Genomic DNA, 19,653 nt, shown 5'->3' with positions numbered 1-19,653 from the left:
GCCCCACAAAGCTGAGAGTAGAAAATCTACAAAAGAAAAAAAAGTCTGCCAAGAAGGTAAATACAAAGGGAATCAATGAAGATTATACCAATACAAATTGGGGGCCCTAAATAAGCTTTCTCTAATGAGGAACAAGAAACATCTCTTAAAGTTTCAACTTTTTGTCTCATTTCAGTAAAAACAATGTTTCTTCATTTAGTCTCATTAAGTTAAATGGCGAAATATGGATTGTAGTAAGTACACTGACAAGTGCAAAATCTAAGATTGCAAGACAAAAAAATTACAACTGAAAATCTTCACCACAGAGGTCAACACTCGATCAGAATTTAAAATAGGTTGTACATAATGAGTTTAATAAGTATATACTAATATTTCTAGAATTATTTGAACAATCCTGAGATTAGACTAATTTAATGCTCTTTATATATTTTAAAAGTCAGACTTTTACAAAGCAGGTCTTTAAATCCAAAATCAACATTCAAGCAAATCAACAGCATACAAATAAATCTTTATTTCCCCAGAGATTAACCATAGAATGACTTTCTAAGCAACTTTGAAGGAGAATCCATTACCAGATTAAAAATCAGTGGAGAGATTGGACTAAGCTTGGAAGTCTTTATAAATGTAAATACATACATTATTTTTGATTGTCACCCATTAATTATGCCAGAAGAAAATGCTATAAATTAGTGTAAGTTTTGTGTATAATATTTTTAAAAAATAGATCAAGTTGTCTATTTCACATAAGTTATTGAAAACCTACTTTTCAGTAACTGAAATGTATATGCTGACTTCTCAGTCTCTTGCATGGAGCCCATTAAACATTGCATTGCTGCCACCAGTTGTCTAATATTTTTCAATAACCTGAAATAAAACCTGTTTGATCATTGTGTTCAAGACCTCCAGTCACTTCTTCTTTTGACCTGCCAGCGTAGACATAATTATTTCATAATTACAATTTAATAATGAAATTGGATAGTAAGATGATAGAAGTGCAAGATCTTATTCAGGTTTAGGAACTTGGCAAATTTTGGCTGACACAAATGTCTTATTAGAAATTAAAAGGAATTATGTATTGAGGTCAAACTTAAAGCTACCTCTTTTTACATTATTTTAATATTCAGATGTGTACCCATCTTGGCCAGATGCCTTGAACATGGTAATTGCTTTATAATATCTTCAATTTCCTTAAGCATAATTGGGCCACTTAAAGATTCTGCTTGCAGTGGAGAGAGTAGCAAAGTTCAGTTGAAGAAAAAAATAGGTCTCTATTTCAAACAACCAATCTTAGAATGTTGCAGACAGGTATTCTAATATTTTTTTTAACAATTTCTTTATATGATCAGATTTTGTGTATATTTTGCCTTCAGAGTCTTTCTTATGTTAAATACAGTAGATGCTGTAATCCTAGATGACGGAACCAACCTAAAGAGCATTTTACCATATTTTTCAAATATTTAAAAAATCTTGCTACTTTTTATCACATGTTCTATCTTTCTATTTATGATAACACAAGAAAAGATTCTAAATCCTTCATATAAACAGATTTATTCTCTGAATAATCCCTCTTTGGATGTCTTTGAAACTCCCTAACCCTGGCATTCAAATTATTAAATTCTATATTCCTAACCCCATAGAATGACATAGTGAAAAAGTTTCTCCCTTAATACAACTTTAGCAGTATGCCAAAACAAATAATTTGTTAAACTTGAAGAATGTAAAATTAAAACAATTTCCGGAGCAAAGTATTATTTGAAGGCTAAGTTCACCTTCTGGGAAAAATTAATAAAAGCACGTGTTTTCGCAGGAACAAAAAAATGTGCACCTTTATTTTCTCCCTCAGGAGCCTGGAAAGCATTGCATCCATGATCATCGGATCAGGGATGCAATGTCAGGTTCCTGCAGACAAGCCTTGCAGCTTTCAGCCAATACCCCTGATAATGGCTGACTGTTTGCAAGCTGCAGGGCTTGTGAATGAACTATGAGAATGCTCATCAGCGTCTACGTAGTTCACTGAGACCTACAAGCTGTCAGTCACAATGGATGATGGTACTTGTAGTTCTCTAATTCACAGAACACTATTTTAAAAATGTGACAATGGGTGTGGGGAAATGATCCCTCACCTACTGTTACAGGGAGGGGAGGATTGGGGGTGCAAGGGGCAGGTCTGGAACATGCTACACATTACACCTGAATTATGGATGTAAAGTGTAACATTCTCTGAAATGTGAACTTATTCTTTAACTTTAAAATTTCCTCTAAAAAGGAAGGCCTTCTCCAGGGCCTTATAGTATTACCAAAGAAAATATCAAATTCAATTCTGTGATTAAAAAGGAACACAATATTGTGAATTTAATATTTTCTCATTCATATGAAAATAACTGTATGCTGAAAAAAATCATATATTAATGAAAAGGGCTTATGTGACCCATAATGTAACACATTCTTTATGAATTTTAGTGTTTTAAAAAAATGTAATTACAATTTTTAAAATGTTACTAAATTCACAACAGTAAAATCAGTCTGTATATGCAGTAAAGAATGCTTGTTATATTTACTGTGGAACCTAGGGGTTAATCCTCCACATTGTGTAAAAAGGATGTTTTGTTTGATCATCTGTTCTCTAATCCTCCTCTTCTTCCAGTGTCTCTCAAATATCTCCTGATAGAACAGAGGCTAGGGGCAAGCTGCACATGCTCAGTTTGGTGTGTATTGCCAAGCTGTAACCAGTGCTCTGCTGGACACTGATAGAAGTCACAAGACTGCTATATACTGCTCATGAGAAAAGGTATTTAGCAGTTTATATTTACTAAAATAGTTGCATTTCCATGTTATGTGTACTGAGGGGGACCAGATAGAATGAATGCAGGGTCCTGGGTTTCGTAACACTTTAAGTAAGCAAAGGACTGTGATAAATTAAAATAAATATACATTTCAACTAATGTGTTGAAATCTCTGAGTTTTTTAGGCAGGATTCACCCTTTTCTGGTCATTTGTGGTGAGTTAATACACACACACACAGCAAAGAAATGGACAACAAAGGGAAAATAACTTTTGTTTCTGCATGGCAGAGCAATCAAAATCAATAAATGCACATATTTTTGCAGGAAAAGAAATGTGAATTTATTATTTTTCCCTCAGTAGCCCAGAAAGCAATGCACCCGTCATCAGTGGATCAGGGGTGCAATGTCAGGATCCTGCAGACAAGCCCTGAAGCTTTCGGACTGTACCTCCATACAGGCTGACTGTTTGCAAGCTACATGAATAAACTATGAGAGTGCTCATCAGTGCCCTCAGTTCACTGAGAACTACAAGCCACCAGCTGTGGTGGATGATGGTACTTGTAGAGTTCTGTCATTCACAGTTTGCGCTATTTTTAATATGTGACAGCAGGAGGTACAGGGTGAGGATCTCCAGCCTTCTGCCACAGGGAGGGAGTGGATTGGGGGTGTGGGGTGCAGCTCTGGAGCATGTTACACGTTACACCCAAAATATGGGTGTAGCATGTAACATGCTCAGAAACATGAACTTATCCTTTAAGCTCAAAGCTGTATTTAGATGAAGTCTGAAAATCCACCTGGTAAACAGAAGACTAGGCAGTAGCCTTGGCAACCTAAGAAACTGTTTTCTGATGTCTAAAAGCCTAACAGTCTCTCACTGACCTAGTAGAGTGTGCCTTGGCAGGAGAAGGTGGATCATTGTTTCTGAGACCATAAGATTGAATAATGATCTGTCCAAGCCATTGAGAAATGGTGGAACAAGATGCTGGGTCAGTCTTTTAAATGGAAGCAGTGGCTGAGATGTAAACCCTTACAGCATGAACTACATCCAGGTGGTGACAGAAAATTTCTTTCTGATGTACTGGAGCCAGACAAAGCTAGCTTTTAAAAGCATGGGGATCACTGAAAAAGAAAGATCCCTGTCTCTCAGGACCTATGCCAATGCCAATTAAGTCAGTGACCAAGAAGCAGTATGGTAGATCATATTCTGAGATAGAAGGTCTGGTTGATCTGGGAAAGCTCATGAGGTGTCCACCAGAAACTTGATCAGGTTAGAGTATCTACCTGGGGCTATCAATGAGAGTTGCTTACATGCCCTCCATCTTGATCTTGCAGAGTAGGAGGTGGAAGGTGTTTTAGAGAAGGAAAAGCAGAGAAGAGACTGCACTGATCCCAAAGAGCTAGAAGGGCATCCACTGCTGCCGCCGGAGGATATATATTTGGTGACACATCTGCCCAGTTTATTGCTGAATCTGGAGGCCAGAATGTTCATGTCCAGATCTCTGATCTCCTTTTTGAGCAAACCAGCTCAGCTCAAAATGCCATGAGCCAAGTTAAAATGACTTGTAAATTTAACCACTTCCTAGCTATACTAACACAGGGGGGGCACTGCACACCCGAGTGGGCATGCATTGCTCCCCCCTGTAATTGCTGTGTCCAGCGGAATGAAGAACCCAGTGAATGGGACCCGGTGATCATGTGATCGCTATGCGGTCATATAATCACAATGTAAGCAAAGCTGTTATGAGTTGAGTCTCATTCATAACAGCTATACTTCTCTTCCTAGTGAGCTGTGATTGGCCCACAGCTGTCACATTATACATGGGGCCAATCACAGCACCCTGTACAATGTGACCAGCTCCATCCAATCACAGATCACTATCTTGAGCTGTCAAAAACCTAACTCATTCACGACAGTTCATGAATGAGCTAGATTCATTTCAGCAAGCTTTGCATTGCAGGAGATATGATCTTTAATTCTTTTATGTTCTTTTTTTTTTGTGTGAAAAAAAGGACATAAATTTAGTTTGGGTGCACCATTGCATGACCGTGCAATTACCAGTTGAAATAGCGCAGTGCCGAACAGCAAAAAATGGCCCGGTTATGAAGGGGGTTAAATCTTCCGGAGGGCAAATGGTTAATAAACATCTGTATAGGCATTTTGATTGATTTCTTAAAGAAATATAGGCTGTTCACTTAGCAGATTTTTTTTTGTCTTGCTTTTTTTAGCAAAATATATTTTTATTTAGCTTAGTGAATGAGGTAAAACTATAATAACTTTGATCATCCAATCATGTGTGAGCAAAAATCCTGTTCTTTAAAATTTTTTTAACCCCTTGGCACAGGCGCCTCCCGGCCCTTTAAGGGTTTCAGAAGCCAGGAGGCGGGGTTTTAGGGTCATGTGACTGCCGTGATTCGCCGTCACGGCGGTCACATGATCGGGAAAGGACCCGATCGAAAGTGGAGATTGGGACCTTTCCGTGAGTACCGGACATGTGTGCTAGGAGCACGCAGGGCGCATGCTCTCAGCTCATATGTTTTTTTTAATTGCACACAAATGTGCAGCCTCTCGTCATCTAGGGCCAGACGCCGGGAGGCCACACATTTGTGTGCGGCCAGCGTGAAGAAGTTAAATTTTGACTTTGCAAACAGAACATTCTCTAATCCTTTTGTAAATCAATTCTAATATTGAAAATAGAGTACTGTACTGAGAAGGGAGTTAAGTCTGGGAATGAACAGTACCTATGTTAGCAGTTGCTACATGTTGATAAAATATAATGTACAATTTTTACAGAGGTGTAAAAGACAATTCTCACCTATTGCCGTTGTTAGTACAAAAACTTGCTCCATCTTCTTTCCGTCATTGTAAAATGCTAAATGCCAGGTACCTTGATCCATGTATTCAATGAAGCCTGTCTCTTGTAAGGATGCCAGAACTAGACTCCGAGGTGCATGCTGTGGGTTTTCTGCATTTTTTGGTTCTTGCTTTATCAAGTGCTTCCCATCCATCAACTTTACAAAATCAAACTGTGTGAAGATCAAGGACAATTCACGACTGATTAAGCCGATTATAGAGCAAACTTGAACTTTGAAAAGCTTTGAAAATGTTAAATCACAGCAAAAAGGAAAGTTTGTATTATATAATAACACAATGGCTAATAAAACTGTTCTACCTTAATGCAGTTTTATTAAATGAATCCAAATGGGCGAAAAGATCTAAGGGTAACATCCTACCAAGCGGAACATATTATTATGATTAAAAAAGACATTGTGGTCCCTTCATAAGCATGGATTAATTCCATGAATTTTCAATAAATGCTGGCATCAAAATTTGTTTCATGAGTTAATAAACGTACTATAATATGATAAAAGATGTTTTGTGATTGCATATAATTATTTTCACCTTGCAATGATTGCACCATTAATCTCTTTTAAATAATTCTATGATGAATCTGTGCATTGATACAGTCATTAAAACACAATTTTGAAAAGTTGGATTTTTACATTATCTACTGTATATAATGGACTAAGCTAGCTGGCTATTCCTGAACAAATAAGAAAAGAGAGTGTTCTTACGACACTTAAAGTATACCTCTAGCCAACACTTTTTAGAAGGGGGAATAGTGAAAAGAACATATATATATATATATATATATATATATATAAAAGCTTTAGGCAGGTGAAAAAAGGTTGTATATTAAGCATGCTTTCAGAAATTCAAAACAACATCAGTTTTTTCTAGGTATACTTGCACACAGTTTTTTAAGGAACTTAGCAGGTAGGTTGTTCCAAACCTTTTGGAGAACTAACCACAGATCATCTATGAATGTTGGTTGCCTCAAATCCTTCTGTCTCTTCATGTAAGCCCAGACAGACTTGATCGTGATGTTGAGATCAGGGCTATGTGGGGTCCAATCCATCACTTATAGGACTCCTTGTCCTTCTTCACGCTGAAGAGAGCTCATTGGCTGTATGTTTGGGCTCATTGTCCTGCTGCAGAATACATTTGGAGCCAATAACAAGCTTCCCTGATGGTATGGCATGATGGCTAAGTATCTACCTATATTTAGCAGCATGGAGGACACCATTGATCCTGTCCAAATCTCCAACTCTATTTGCCAAACTGCAGCACCAAACTTGCAAGAAACCTCCATCATGCTTCACTGTTGCCTGCAGACACATTATTGTACCGCACTCCAGCCATTTGGTGAACAAACCGCCTTCTGCTGCAGTCATATATTTCAGAATTTGACTCATCAGTCCAGAGCACCTGTTGTCACTTCTCTGCACCCTAGTATTTTGTTTATAATGAAGTTGCTTAGCCCTATTTCTGCATTGGATGTATTGTTTTTTGGATGCAATTTTTCCATGAAGACCACTTATGTCTAGACTACTCCAGACAGTAGATGGGTAAACCTGGGTCTCACTCGTTTCCTAGTTCTGTGCTGATGGCACTGCTGGACTTCTTCCAATGTCGAAGAGAAGTAAGCATGATATGTCTTTCATCTGCTACATTAGTTTCCTTGGCTGACCACTATGTCTACGGACCTCCACGCTGCCCGTTTCTTTGTGCTTTTTCAAAAGAGCTTGAACAACACATCTTGAAAGCCTAGGATGCTTTGAAATCTATGCCTGGAAGAGAGCTTGCAGATGCAGTATAACTACCTTAATTAACTACCATGTTTTGTTTCTGTACTCAGTCTTGCCATAGTGTGTGACCTGTGACATGAAACTGTCTTCCACAACCTCATCTTAGTAGCAGAGTTTGGCTGTTTTTGACCAAGTTTTATGCCTTCTACACAGCTGTTTTAGGAAATGATGATGTTAAATGTGTTTCAACCTACATTTGAAATTGATGATCATTAGCACCTGCTTAGTATAATTGATTAATCATACACCTGTGCAAGTATACAAAATGAGAAAGTATTGGAATTGATGCTGGTTTGAATCCAAAGAGTAGTCACACAAAATATTGATTCCATTTAAATTTCTATTCTAAAAAAATGCACAAACACCGCCAGAGTTCAGAGTACTGCCATAAAATCGCAATACGGAGATCAACATCAAAAGAAAATGTGAGAATATCCATCTGGTATTCTCTGTTGGTGTTTCCCTCCTCAGATGGGGAAATATAGTAGATAATTGTAAGAAAGCATACAGGAGGGAGCAAACACCTAATGCATTACCAAAGGTTTATTAATGTATACAACAAACAGCCAAATCAATACTCAGAAAAGCAGAAGATGCATAACTGTTGCAAAACACCAAATCACAACCCAATGTGGAAATCACATGGCCTGACCTGATGCATCACTGTGTTGGCAAGCTGACACATTTTGGAGTTGAACCCTTATCCTCAGAGCTATATGTAGTTCTGCACTTGATCATGCTTTGGTGTTTTACGCTTATAGTTTTTCTACTTTTGTGAGTATTGATTTGGCTGTTTGTTTTTATACATTAATTCACTTTTGGTAAGGCACTAAGCATTTGCACTCTCCTGTAAGATTCCTAGATTTTTCTTCTGTTTGCTCAATTTACATCTTGTAACTTGATAAAATTCAACTATTAAAATATATCTTTTTGAAGGAATTCTTACTTTATAGCAATTCATCCAACCTTCCTAAAATATCTGCACAATATATATATATATATATATATATATATATTCATACATATATATACAGTTGTGTTCAAAATGATAGCAGTCAGACATCACTAACCTGATCACTGTTTTTGGTAGAAATGATATTTCTACATGGCAAATAATTTACTAGCAGGTGTAGTAGAGTAATAGAAATCCAACAGACCCAACAGTCATGACATGCATGCTGCTGATTCTGTGTAATTGAATCACTAATTGAAAGGGGCATGTTCAAAATAATAGCAGTGTGGAGTTCTATTAGTGAGGTCATTCATTCTTTGAAAAACAGGTGGCAGTTATTGCCCTTATTTAAGGAAGGAAGGAAGGCAGTAAATGTTGTACATGCTGGTTACAGTGCATTTCTCTCTGAAATTCTGAGGAAAATGGGTCGTTCCAGACATTGTTCAGAAGAACAGCGTACCTTGATTAAAACGTTGATTGGAGAGGGGAAAACATATAAAGAAGTGCACAAAATGATAGGCTGCTCAGCTAAAATGATCGCAAATGCTTTAAAATGGCAACCAAAACCTGAAAGACGTGGAAGAAAGCGAAAAACTACCATTCAAATGGATAGAAGAATAGCCAAAATGGCAAGGACTCAGCCAACAATCAGCTCCAGGAAGATCAAAGAAGGTCTAAAGTTACCTGTGAGTACTGTTACAATTAGAAGATGCCTATGTGAAGCCAAGCTATCTGCAAGAAGCCCCCGCAAAGTCCCACTGTTGAAAAAAAGACATGTCCTGAAGAGGTTACAATTTGCCAAAGAGCACATTTACTGGCCTAAAGAGAAATGGTGCAACATTTTGTGGACTGATGAAAGTAAGATTGTTCTTTTTGGGTCTAGTGGCTGGAGACAGTTTGTCAGATGACCTCCAAACACTGAATTCAAGCCACAGTACACTGTGAAGACAGTGAAGCATGGTTGTGCAAGCATCATGATATGGGGATGTTTCTCATACTACGGTGTTGGGCCTATTTATCGCATACCAGGGATCATGGATCAGTTTGAATACATCAGAATACTTGAAGAGGTCATGCTGCCTTATGCTGAAGAGGAAATGCCCTTGAAATGGGTGTTCCAACAAGTCAATGACCCCAAACACACCAGTAAACGTGCAACATCTTGGTTCCAGACCAATAAGATTGACGTTATGGAGTGGCCAGCCCAATCCCCGGTTCTTAATCCAATAGAAAACTTGTGGGGTGACATCACAAATGCAGTTTCTGAGGCAAAACCAAGAAATAGAGAAGAACTGTGGGATGTAGTCCAATCATCCTGGGCTTCAATACCTGTTCACAGGTGCCAGAAGTTGGTTGACTCCATGCAACACAGATGTACAGCAGTTCTCAGAAACAGTGCTTATACAACTAAATATTCATTAAGTGATTCAAAGGAAAGCAAAATCTTCAAACATTTTTCAGTTCATATAGTAAATGTTTGAGTTTGTAAAGAAGAATACAAACACTGCTATTTTTTTGAACAGTCTAATATTCACTTTTCTTCAATTTTTTAGAGGAACAACACAAATTTGATATATGTTTCTTCATGTTTTGATTTGGAATATAATGTGTAGTGTTCTCAATGCATTTGTGTGTATGGAAATAAAAGCTATTAGAAGGATTTTGAGCTTTATTCACTTTTTTCAACACACTGCTATTATTTTGAACACAACTGTATATATACACACACAACACACACATTATCTGTTAACTTGCACATACCTAACGTATTAACAAATATTCAGCATTTTGTAGCTTAAATTTGTAATCCATAACCAAAAATGTAATAAATTGCAACTTCTCAATCCTTAGATGTGGTGGCTGCATTAGTTTTCTTTTTTTAGGCTTTATTCCCTCTGTTTTCACATGGTGATCTGGCCAGTAACACACCTCCTGTATTTGAATGTCCACATTCTGGATCACAGGGAGAATATGTGGACAGCAGCATTGTCAGTCTGGGGGAGGGTAGTGTTGTATGTGCTAGCAGATTTAATTACACTAACAAACTGAAACCAAATTCTGGCTAACATTTTATAAACAGTTACAGAAAACATTGTTTTCCTTTCTGGATAAAGGTTTTAGGTTAATAAATAAAGGGTGATCTTTGTAAGCACCTGTCAGGACTTGTGTCATCACCTGGGTCACCTGCTGGTGGCACTGTGGTTCCCAGAGTCAAAGGACGCAGTTCTGGTGGTCACCAGTGAGTGTCTCCCACCCATAACTGAGGTTCTGTGCTTCAGTATTTCTCCTGTAAGCTGTGTCCCTGCCTGAGCCTGAACCCTGTTCCTGTGCCTGTTCTTGGTCCTGTTCCTGTTCCTGCTCCTGTACCCTGCATCATGCTCTCCCAGTACCTTGCTCCCTGCTCCTCTTGTTTTCTGTCCCTGTCCTGACCTTATCCTGTGTTACCTCCATTTTGTATATACAGTAGTCAGGTAGGTTGTTATTTGGGGTTTTGTCACTTGCATTGTTTATGGTTTACGGGTGTTGGAAGTGTGTAATTTGTCTTAATAAACTTCTTTTAACTTTACCTCAGTCTGATCCCTGATTCATTTAGGTGCACCCCACTGATCTAATTATCCTTGCTAGATGCCTTCATCCCTGACAGCACCCCTGTCAGTGGTAAATGGTTTGTCTTATCCCTGTAATGGACACATCTGCAAGAGAGCTTGTTCTCTTGAAAAACAACAGTCTCACTGGCAGGATCATCAGATGAGAATAGAAGAAAGAAAGCCTAAAAAAGAATATGAATGCAGCTACCAAATCTAAGAATTGGTAAGCTAATATATAATAACGTTTTGCTTTTGAGTTTAATGCTGTTTTAACACAAAGAGCACAAATAAATATTCCCCAGTAAACAATTCAAGGGTGACTCCATGAAATATTGCAAGAAAAGAAGCCACCCTGAAACAGGAAAGCTGAGGCAGTGGTCATAGCTCCAGTTTAAACTGGAATATACAGTAAATAAAGATTAAAAGATACAGAAGGTGCAATGTCATTAAGTGATTAAATCAACTGCTGAAAATGCAAGATGCAAGAAAACTAAGGGTTTATTGTCACTTTAAAAGAGAAGTATGGGATTTTGTTTTTATAAAAAATCATACTTACCTAAGTGGATGCAGCATTGGTTTGATGCTGCATCTGTCCCCCACTGGCTCTAAGGGTGAGAACTCAGCAATCACATGACTGCTGATCGCTGAGTTCTCATAGCCACTCTGAGCAGAGAGCAGTGATTGTCAGTCACTGCTCTCTGCTCTGCCCCCCCCCCCCCGTGCTCACCAGAGTGCTGGGCTGTGGATGTGGAGGGAGCAACTGGCTCAGGCTCTCAGCAGATCGCTCCAGACTCTGAGGTGGATCCCGACTTTAAAGTCGGGATCTCTCCCCAGCCTGTACTGGCTGAGTAACGTCAGCTGAAAGTGGGTTTCAGCTGAAATTAGGTCACCGGAGTGCAGAATGAACTGCACTCTTGTGATCCACAGGAGAAGTACAGCCAAAAAAAGCTTTGGTTGTACTTCTCATTTAAGCTACCATGAGCCAAGTGGTTCTTTGTCCTGCTTGAACCATTTTTTGGTTAAACCGGTTGAAACTAGTTCCTACTCCTCAGTAAGAAAGGTATACAGTATACATAAAGTTTTTTGTCTTCCAGAAACTTCTGTTAGGAAGTTGAGGACTCCCCTGGACTGGAATGATGCCATATTTATCTAGTTTATCATCTGTAAAATATATTTAATCCAATAAATGTAAACGTTGTTGAATAAGTGCATTGCAACCACCACTCTGAGAGATTAAAGTGATATTAAAGGCTGACTTAAAAAAATAAATAACAAACACATCATACTTACCTGCTCTGTGTAATGGTTTTGCACAGAGCAGCCCCAGTCCTCCTCCCACTGGCACTCCTAGCCCCTCCCTCCTGCCAAGTGCCCCCAAAACAAGCAGCTTGCTATGAGAGCACCCAAACAGGCTCTCTACCGAGCAGCTGCTCTGTCTGTCCATTCAGACATAGAGTGTGGCTCGACTCTACCCCACCCCCGCACTCTCCTCATTGGCTCACTAGCTGTGATAGACAGTAGTGGGACCTCCTGCTGCTATCTCAGCCAATAAGGAGAGAGAGACCCCGGAGAGCCGCTGGTCTCGTGCACATCACTGGATCAAGATGGGGCTCAGGTAATTATTAGGGGGGGAGTTTTACCTTCTTGCATAGAACGCATGAAGGTAAAAAAACTTGAGCCTTTATGACCACTTTAATAAGAGTAACTTGTTATCAGACAAAAACAAATTAATAAAGATGAACTCTTTATTACCAATAGTTATAACCCCTGTCAGGTTGTTGTTTTTTTGCTCTCTGTATCCCATAGGGGAGATTTCCCTTCGCTTGCTGTCCAGGAGATACAGCAGGATATTAGGGGAAATGATTTCTTAAACAACTGTCACCAGGACAGGTGTCCACATTGGAAGATTCACTCTTACCTCATGTTTTGGTAACATCTGTAGTGAAGATATACCATTTGTAACTTAAAGTGTTACTAAACCCACAACAGTAAAATCAGTCTGCATATGTAGTAAAGCATGCTTGTTATACTCACTGTGGGACCTAAGGGGTTAATCCTCTGCATTGTGTAAAAAGGCTGTTTGCTCCTTTCTTCGCTGTTCCTCCCCTTTTTCAAGTGATCACCTCTTATCTCCAGACTGAACCATAGGCATGCAAATGCTCAGTTTGGTGTGTATTGCTAGAGAGGTTTTTTTTTTTCTTGGGATAGTGCATGTGATTAGCACAGGGCCAATCAGCACTGTCCAGACAGGGGTCAGGGAATTTCCATCCTCCTAGAGCAGAAAGAAAACTCCTCCTACAAACTTTAGCTAGTGGTGGGCTGGACACAGATAGAAGCCACAAGACTGCTCTAACTTCTGATGAGAAAAGATATAGTGGATGCAGGGTCCTGGGTTTTGTAACACTTTAAGATATCCTTTCTGCACCCATGATAAATACAGGGGGTGATTCTTCCTAGTGGGATTAAAGTTAGGTTTAAAATTATCCACATCATCAATGACTTCTAAAATTATAATGCCATCGGAAAAAAGCATAAAACATACCTGTGTGTGGGTTGGTGGGATATTCCTTCTTCCATATATGCCAAGAAGGGAATCTTTTGAAAATGAGACATTAAATTTTAAATACATAGGATGGTGTATTGTAATCTGGAATCGCCAGAACAAGGCAGGTGGGATATTCTCCACAATCTGTTTTCCTATTTCCACCTCACCAGAGTCTATTGCTCTTCCTCTTTGATAAACTGCACACAGAAAAAGAAAAACTGTTCCATTAACCTGTAAGTATACACAGTTATACAAATGCAAATAATGATTTGACATGCCTACAGCAAAATAACTATTTCAAAATTCTTTCTAATAAGTATACTTTTGCAACAAAAAATACAGATACGTAATAGCACAACACTGTTACTCTTCCTATGTCATTTACTATGTTTTTCCAGAAGATGACTTCTAGGAAATAAAGGTTAGTTTGAATATTTTTGGATGATTCAAAATTGTTATGTTCAGGTTTCTAATACTTTCAGGCACCAGGAAATAAAAAAAAAATCAGTTTAGCCATTTGAACAAACCAGCATCAACTTCAATGAACCAATCAGATTAATTTAAAACTCACCAACTCACTGCTTGGAGTTAATGTATTTTATTGTATTGGTCAGGGACTTAGATCACTATGATCTAACTGTTTCTAGCTGGCAGAACCAGCTCTCCTCATGTCTTTCTCATGTCTATAAGGTTTTAAAGTAAGCACAACTTCACATAAGTAAATGTCTGCGGAAAGTGAAATCTTGTAAAAGTTGGATCTTTGACTAGTTTCAATTTTTCCTAGCTCTCCCCTCTACAACCCCTGTACATGATACTGTTAAAGGGGATCTGGTTTGGATTAAGTCTATTTTGCATTTTTAAGTTTTAAAAACTGATGTATAAGATGTACAAAATAGATTTACCCTTTGTGACAATCTCAGACTAAATCATCATATGACTACATATTATAATCACGAAGGAAAGCAAGGAAATTGTTCATATCAAACGAATGGCTATTTTCAGCAGAGCAGTTAAGGTTAGTCAGATAAACATTTGGTAAAGAGCGTAGAGAAGGACAAAATACATAATAAATAAAACTTTTTTGTCACATTTTTAGTTTTTGTCATGAACATAATGCATTAAAGAGTAAGTTCACCTTTTCATAACATGTTACATGTTACACCCATATTCAGGGTATAATTTGTAACATGTTATGATCAGACTGCCCCCCGCACCCCCCCAATCCTCGTTGTGACAGCTATCGGGTGATCTTCTCTTTCCTGCTAGCTGTCACAATTTAAAAAAAACACTGCTGAGCAGGGTTCTGCCCACCCAGCCATGTCACAGTATTCTGTGAATGAGAAAACTACAAGTTCTGGCAGCATTTGTGGCTGGCAGCTTGTAGTTCTAAATGAACTACTACGGCGCTCCACAGCACTGTGGTAGTTCATTGTGCCTTCCTGTCAGTAAGTATCTGCTTGCCCGTACAGTATGTACAAGCAAGCAGACATACTGACAGGCCAGGGGGAGACCTGCATGGCACAGCAATGTGCTGATCACTGGTGCAATGCTTTACAGGCTCAACAAACAAAAAATTATAAATGCACAATTTTTTAACTGCAAAAAAAAGTCTGTATTTATTATTTTTTGTTATAAGGTGAACGTATCCTTTAATGAAATCACTCTAGATTCTATTAAAGGATCATTTAATTGGTAATGTACAGATAAAAGTTTTCTACATTTAAGTCACACCTAACTATAGTTACCATAAATAGTATAAATGATCTCATGATAACATATAAATTAGATACAAGTGTCACAAAAAGTGCCAAACCTAAATAAGTTGTTAAAGATTTTGTTGAACTAACACTGAATTTATCACACTATATTTAATGGTTACACTTAACTTTTCTGGTCACATTATGCACTACAAAGACATAACATGTTTTAACCCAACCCTTTGTTGTTGAAATTATGCTTTCAATTAACAAATCATCTTGGCTTGTTCTAGAAATCTGCCTATAGCATGTTATTTATGTTAAAATACACAATAGCCAGATCTCGGTGTCTTTTTTTTCACACCCATATAATAGGACTGAAAAGTTGACAAGTGAAAAGATGTTGAACAATGACACATTTTGTGTACTTATCTATAGCCCAGTGCTCAGAACAATTTGTATCTGCAGTGATTTTATTGTGGATGCCGAAAAATATAAAAGGTTATGTAAAGCAATAGCTGTAAGCTCAAGAGTGTTTTTAATCCGATCTGTATTAAATATTAAGGAATAGCAATGTCTTGCTGAGCTGTGCAGTGAATGAGCAAGGAGGTGTCAATAATCCATAATGTCATTAATGTCAAGTACTAAATATACAGATTATACATTAATATTTTACACAGTGATTAGGTTTAACTATTTGTCTTATATATCAGCTCAATTTGTCTATCTTCTAAATGCTGCAGGAGGGATATAATGAAAAAAAAATAATCATAGTTCAATAACATATTCTAACTTAACTTGAGAAATGGCTTACTCCAAAAAACCTTTGTGTTTTAATATATTATACCACAGTTTTATTGTAACGGGTTGTTAGTTGCTTTTTTTTTTATCTCCCTTTGCAATTCTGCAGTAACATAAGCTACTAAAATTGTTTCTCTGCAAGAATGTCACTATTTTATTGCTGTTTTCAAGGGTATTCTCGTATGAACTTATAAAATGCTTAATAAAAATTCCACTTATTTTAACATTGATTTTTGTGGCTAGATTCTTTCTACCAGCATAAATCTCACTAATCCAAACTTATTAAAATTTTTAAAAAAGCAGTCTAGCAGCCATTGTGTTGGCACCAGAGCTTCAAAAGCTGAATGAAAAAAGCAGAAACTGAGACTGATTATTGGTTTATTTATAAATGTTTTCACCCAAGAGTCACACAACTTTCACCCAATATTTACACATTTTTTGAACCGACCCTTAGGTGAAAAATACAGAAACATTGATGAATAGACTATTAAATCTTTTTGCGTAGCTCCTTACTAATATAATGATTTTGCTATCTGTCAAAGCAGAAAACTTCAGATTTGGACGTTGGGCACCATACTTCAAAATGCAACATTTAAACAGGACTTAGCACTGTAATTTAAAATGAATCTGGAGACCCTCGGTGAGGTAGCTTGATATACCTGAGGCCTTAAGGAAGATATAAACCAGATATCTTGTTTCGATCACACACCCGCTGCTCCAGAATCAGATTCAATGCCTATAACACCCCCTGTCACTTTAATATTCAACCCATTACCTCCCTGTCAGGAGTGCTAGTGATCCTGATCCATCACAGCTGCTGGTCTCATTACAGCATCCTGGTTTTAACAATGATGCATCCTTGCCTGTCTGTGCACCTGCAAGGCAATTGATGTGGCCAGTCTCTGGGTGGAGACCAAAGCTTATTTAAGCCAGCCAATCCTGCAGTCTCATGCTTGTGATATTACTTTTGTTACACATGCTGCAAGTTTCCTGTCTGTCTGTCCTGCTCTGCTGTTTGGATTCCCTCATTCCCTTCTTTGGATCAGATATTGACTACTCTCTGAACTCTGTCTGTCTTTTGACTACGGTTCTAATGCTAACAATCCTGAACCTTGCCTGCCTTGTACATGGACTGTCACTGAACCACTAGGCCTGTCTGCCAACCACATGGACTTGTTTGCTTTGCTCAGTTTGCACCTGCTTCAGCATGGTAGCCAGGCACTATAGCATTGTGTATACGTCCTGGGGGCAACTGAGTAGCGGTAGGCCTGATTGCCTTATGGGAAAGGGGGCTGCTATAGGTGAAGAACACAGAAGCCATCTATAGTGTCTGACCACCTGCATTAGGGGTAGGCATGACATTCCTATACCACAAAAACTTCAGCTGTCATAACCATTGTCAATCCCACGTTTGCACCACCGCTCTCTGCCTAAGTCCTTGTTCCACCTTGTATAGCATGTTCCCTCATCTCCAGGGAAATTGATTTAGAAGTAGGTGTGTTAAAGGTGATGCTAACAGAGAAGGTGTTTGGATAAGCCTAGGTAATCTCTTTAGGTGTCCCTAAAGCAGAGTTGTGATTGTAACCACAAGTTATGTTCCTATAGCACTGAGATGTATTTGCTAGCAAAACCAGAGGCTGTTTGCATCAGCAGCCAGAATGGGAAAAGGAAATGATTCGGAGCCTATGCAATTGTAAATTCAGTGAACTGAACATTTGGATTGGAACATTTATAAGGTTCAACACTGAATAGAATTCAAATAACTTAAAGTTAGTGCACATGCACATTTGAAATGCACTTAAGATGCATTTACCATGCTTTTGTATTTATCAACTATGTGTTTGTCATATATTGACACTAAGTTATATGGATGAATAAAAGCAAACAGATCTCAAACTTACCTTTCTGATGTAAAAAGCCCTTTGTGAATTAAACCTTATGCCCGTTAGGGTAAGCAGCTCTGTTTGTAAAGTACAGCCCTATGGATTATTTTACAAATGTAACTTTTTTTCCACAGATCTGATTACCAGGCCAATCCATCCAAACCAACTATTTTAATTTTTGGTAGATGTTGACAAAATAGGGCAGCTTTACTAAAACTGGAGAGTGCAAAATCTGGTGCAGCATTGCATAGAAACCAATCAGATTCCAGGTTCTATTGTTTAAACATAATTGAACAAGTTTAAATTAAAGGCTGATTGGCTACCATGCACTGCTGCACCAGATTTTGTGTGCTCCAGTTTTAATAAATCGCCCCCAATGTGTACATTGATGCTTTTATGGCAATAACTTTCTTTCTGTCTCTGCCTCCTTCTAATTTGCATTCTCATCCCTCCAGCCTTATAGCAGGGAGAGCATATTTTTTTTAACCTGCATTTTACAAAAGATAAAATAATAATAATAATAATAAAAAAAAAAATCAAACAGTAGAGTAAACATATGGTAAACATATGGCAAAACTTTAAACACAGGTTCACAAATCTTTCAAAAAGATAATAGAGCGAGCACTAAATGCAATTATACAATATTAAAAAATAAATATATATATATCAATATGAGTAAAAGTATAGCCGCTAGCACTCAGGGTATAGGTGACAGTCCCAGAATTGCAGTCTCTAAAATAATAGTGCAGTCCTATTATTTTAGAGGTTCACAAATCTCATCACTGAAGTCCCTGAAAGCGAGAATGATTTTGTGTGTAATTCTATACAGCAATACCTAAATAAATAAATGAAATATCAGTATTAGGTAGATTATCCCTATGCTTAAAATAATAGTTTCCACTCAGACCATGGTAGTTTCAGCTAAAATCTTAATTTTTCAAAGTGTCTATTAAGAAAAAAAAACTGTGAAGGCACATATCTAATCACAGTAAAAAAAACTCTTCACTATATCTCAACTCACTTTACAGTTCAGTCATTCAGGTCCATTATGTAAACTAATACTGTTTGGACTTTAGGAACATGTAGCACTGTTATGTGTACTGTCATTTTTGTAGGAAGTTCGGGAGTAACAGAAGCATGGATTGATAAGGTTACAAAATGAGTTATTGCTTGGAAGCAGGCCTCATACAGATGTTATTGGCCCTGTGACAAAGCTTGGATTAGTGAACGGTTATATACTTTTTAGGTTATGCTTCTCTTAAGACTGGGACTACAAGCTGTTAAACAGACATTAATTTCATATTTATTATATGTTTTTATACTGTGAACATTGCATGAAACATGAAAATGAACTAACGTCTGCAGTTTAATGGGGTATCAAAGCGACTGTGAAAGAACTTATATTGTTTAGCACACATAAAACACATTCAAAGACATTTTAGATATCATTAAACAGAAACTTTTTGTCTCTGGTGATAAATATTACTAACTTGACAATGACAGCACTGGAAATTTAATTATTGACACATAACTGGGGATTCATTAACCTAAAGTAAAACTCTCTAAGGAAAACCTGGCACTGTCTATGCCTGTTCAATAACTCCCCATAGATTTGAATAGGACCATACTATTAGCATCACCATGTTAGGGGGTATGCCCTCATCCATGTTTATGGGGAGTTACTGCACAGGTCTGGGCATAAGATTTATGCATCACAAAGAAGTAAAAAGGCACCTGTGTATGAGTGGTGTTCTAAG

The 19,653-nt window shown here is 37.8% G+C and overlaps 1 protein-coding gene across 5 annotated transcripts in view; it reads right to left on the bottom strand.

The window, feature by feature from the left end:
* The window catches only part of TENM1 (teneurin transmembrane protein 1), a 947,931-nt gene that overhangs the window by 377,681 nt on the left and 550,597 nt on the right, over nucleotides 1–19,653 (bottom strand). For all 5 annotated transcript variants that reach the window (XM_089678299.1, XM_089678298.1, XM_089678300.1 and 2 more), the window contains 2 exons: nucleotides 13,513–13,712; nucleotides 5,597–5,807 (listed from right to left, as the gene is read on the bottom strand). In XM_089678299.1, coding sequence (XP_089534425.1) covers nucleotides 5,597–5,807; nucleotides 13,513–13,712 — 411 coding nt within the window. The remainder of the gene's footprint in view (nucleotides 1–5,596; nucleotides 5,808–13,512; nucleotides 13,713–19,653) is intronic.

The sequence above is a fragment of the Staurois parvus genome, unplaced genomic scaffold (genome assembly GCF_062004578.1).
Source record: "Staurois parvus isolate SC_StPar_1 unplaced genomic scaffold, SC_StPar_1.0 ptg000202l, whole genome shotgun sequence".
NCBI classification, from domain to species: domain Eukaryota; kingdom Metazoa; phylum Chordata; class Amphibia; order Anura; family Ranidae; genus Staurois; species Staurois parvus.
Note: the sequence above shows the minus strand (reverse complement) of the source record. Positions and strands in the feature narration are given on the sequence as shown.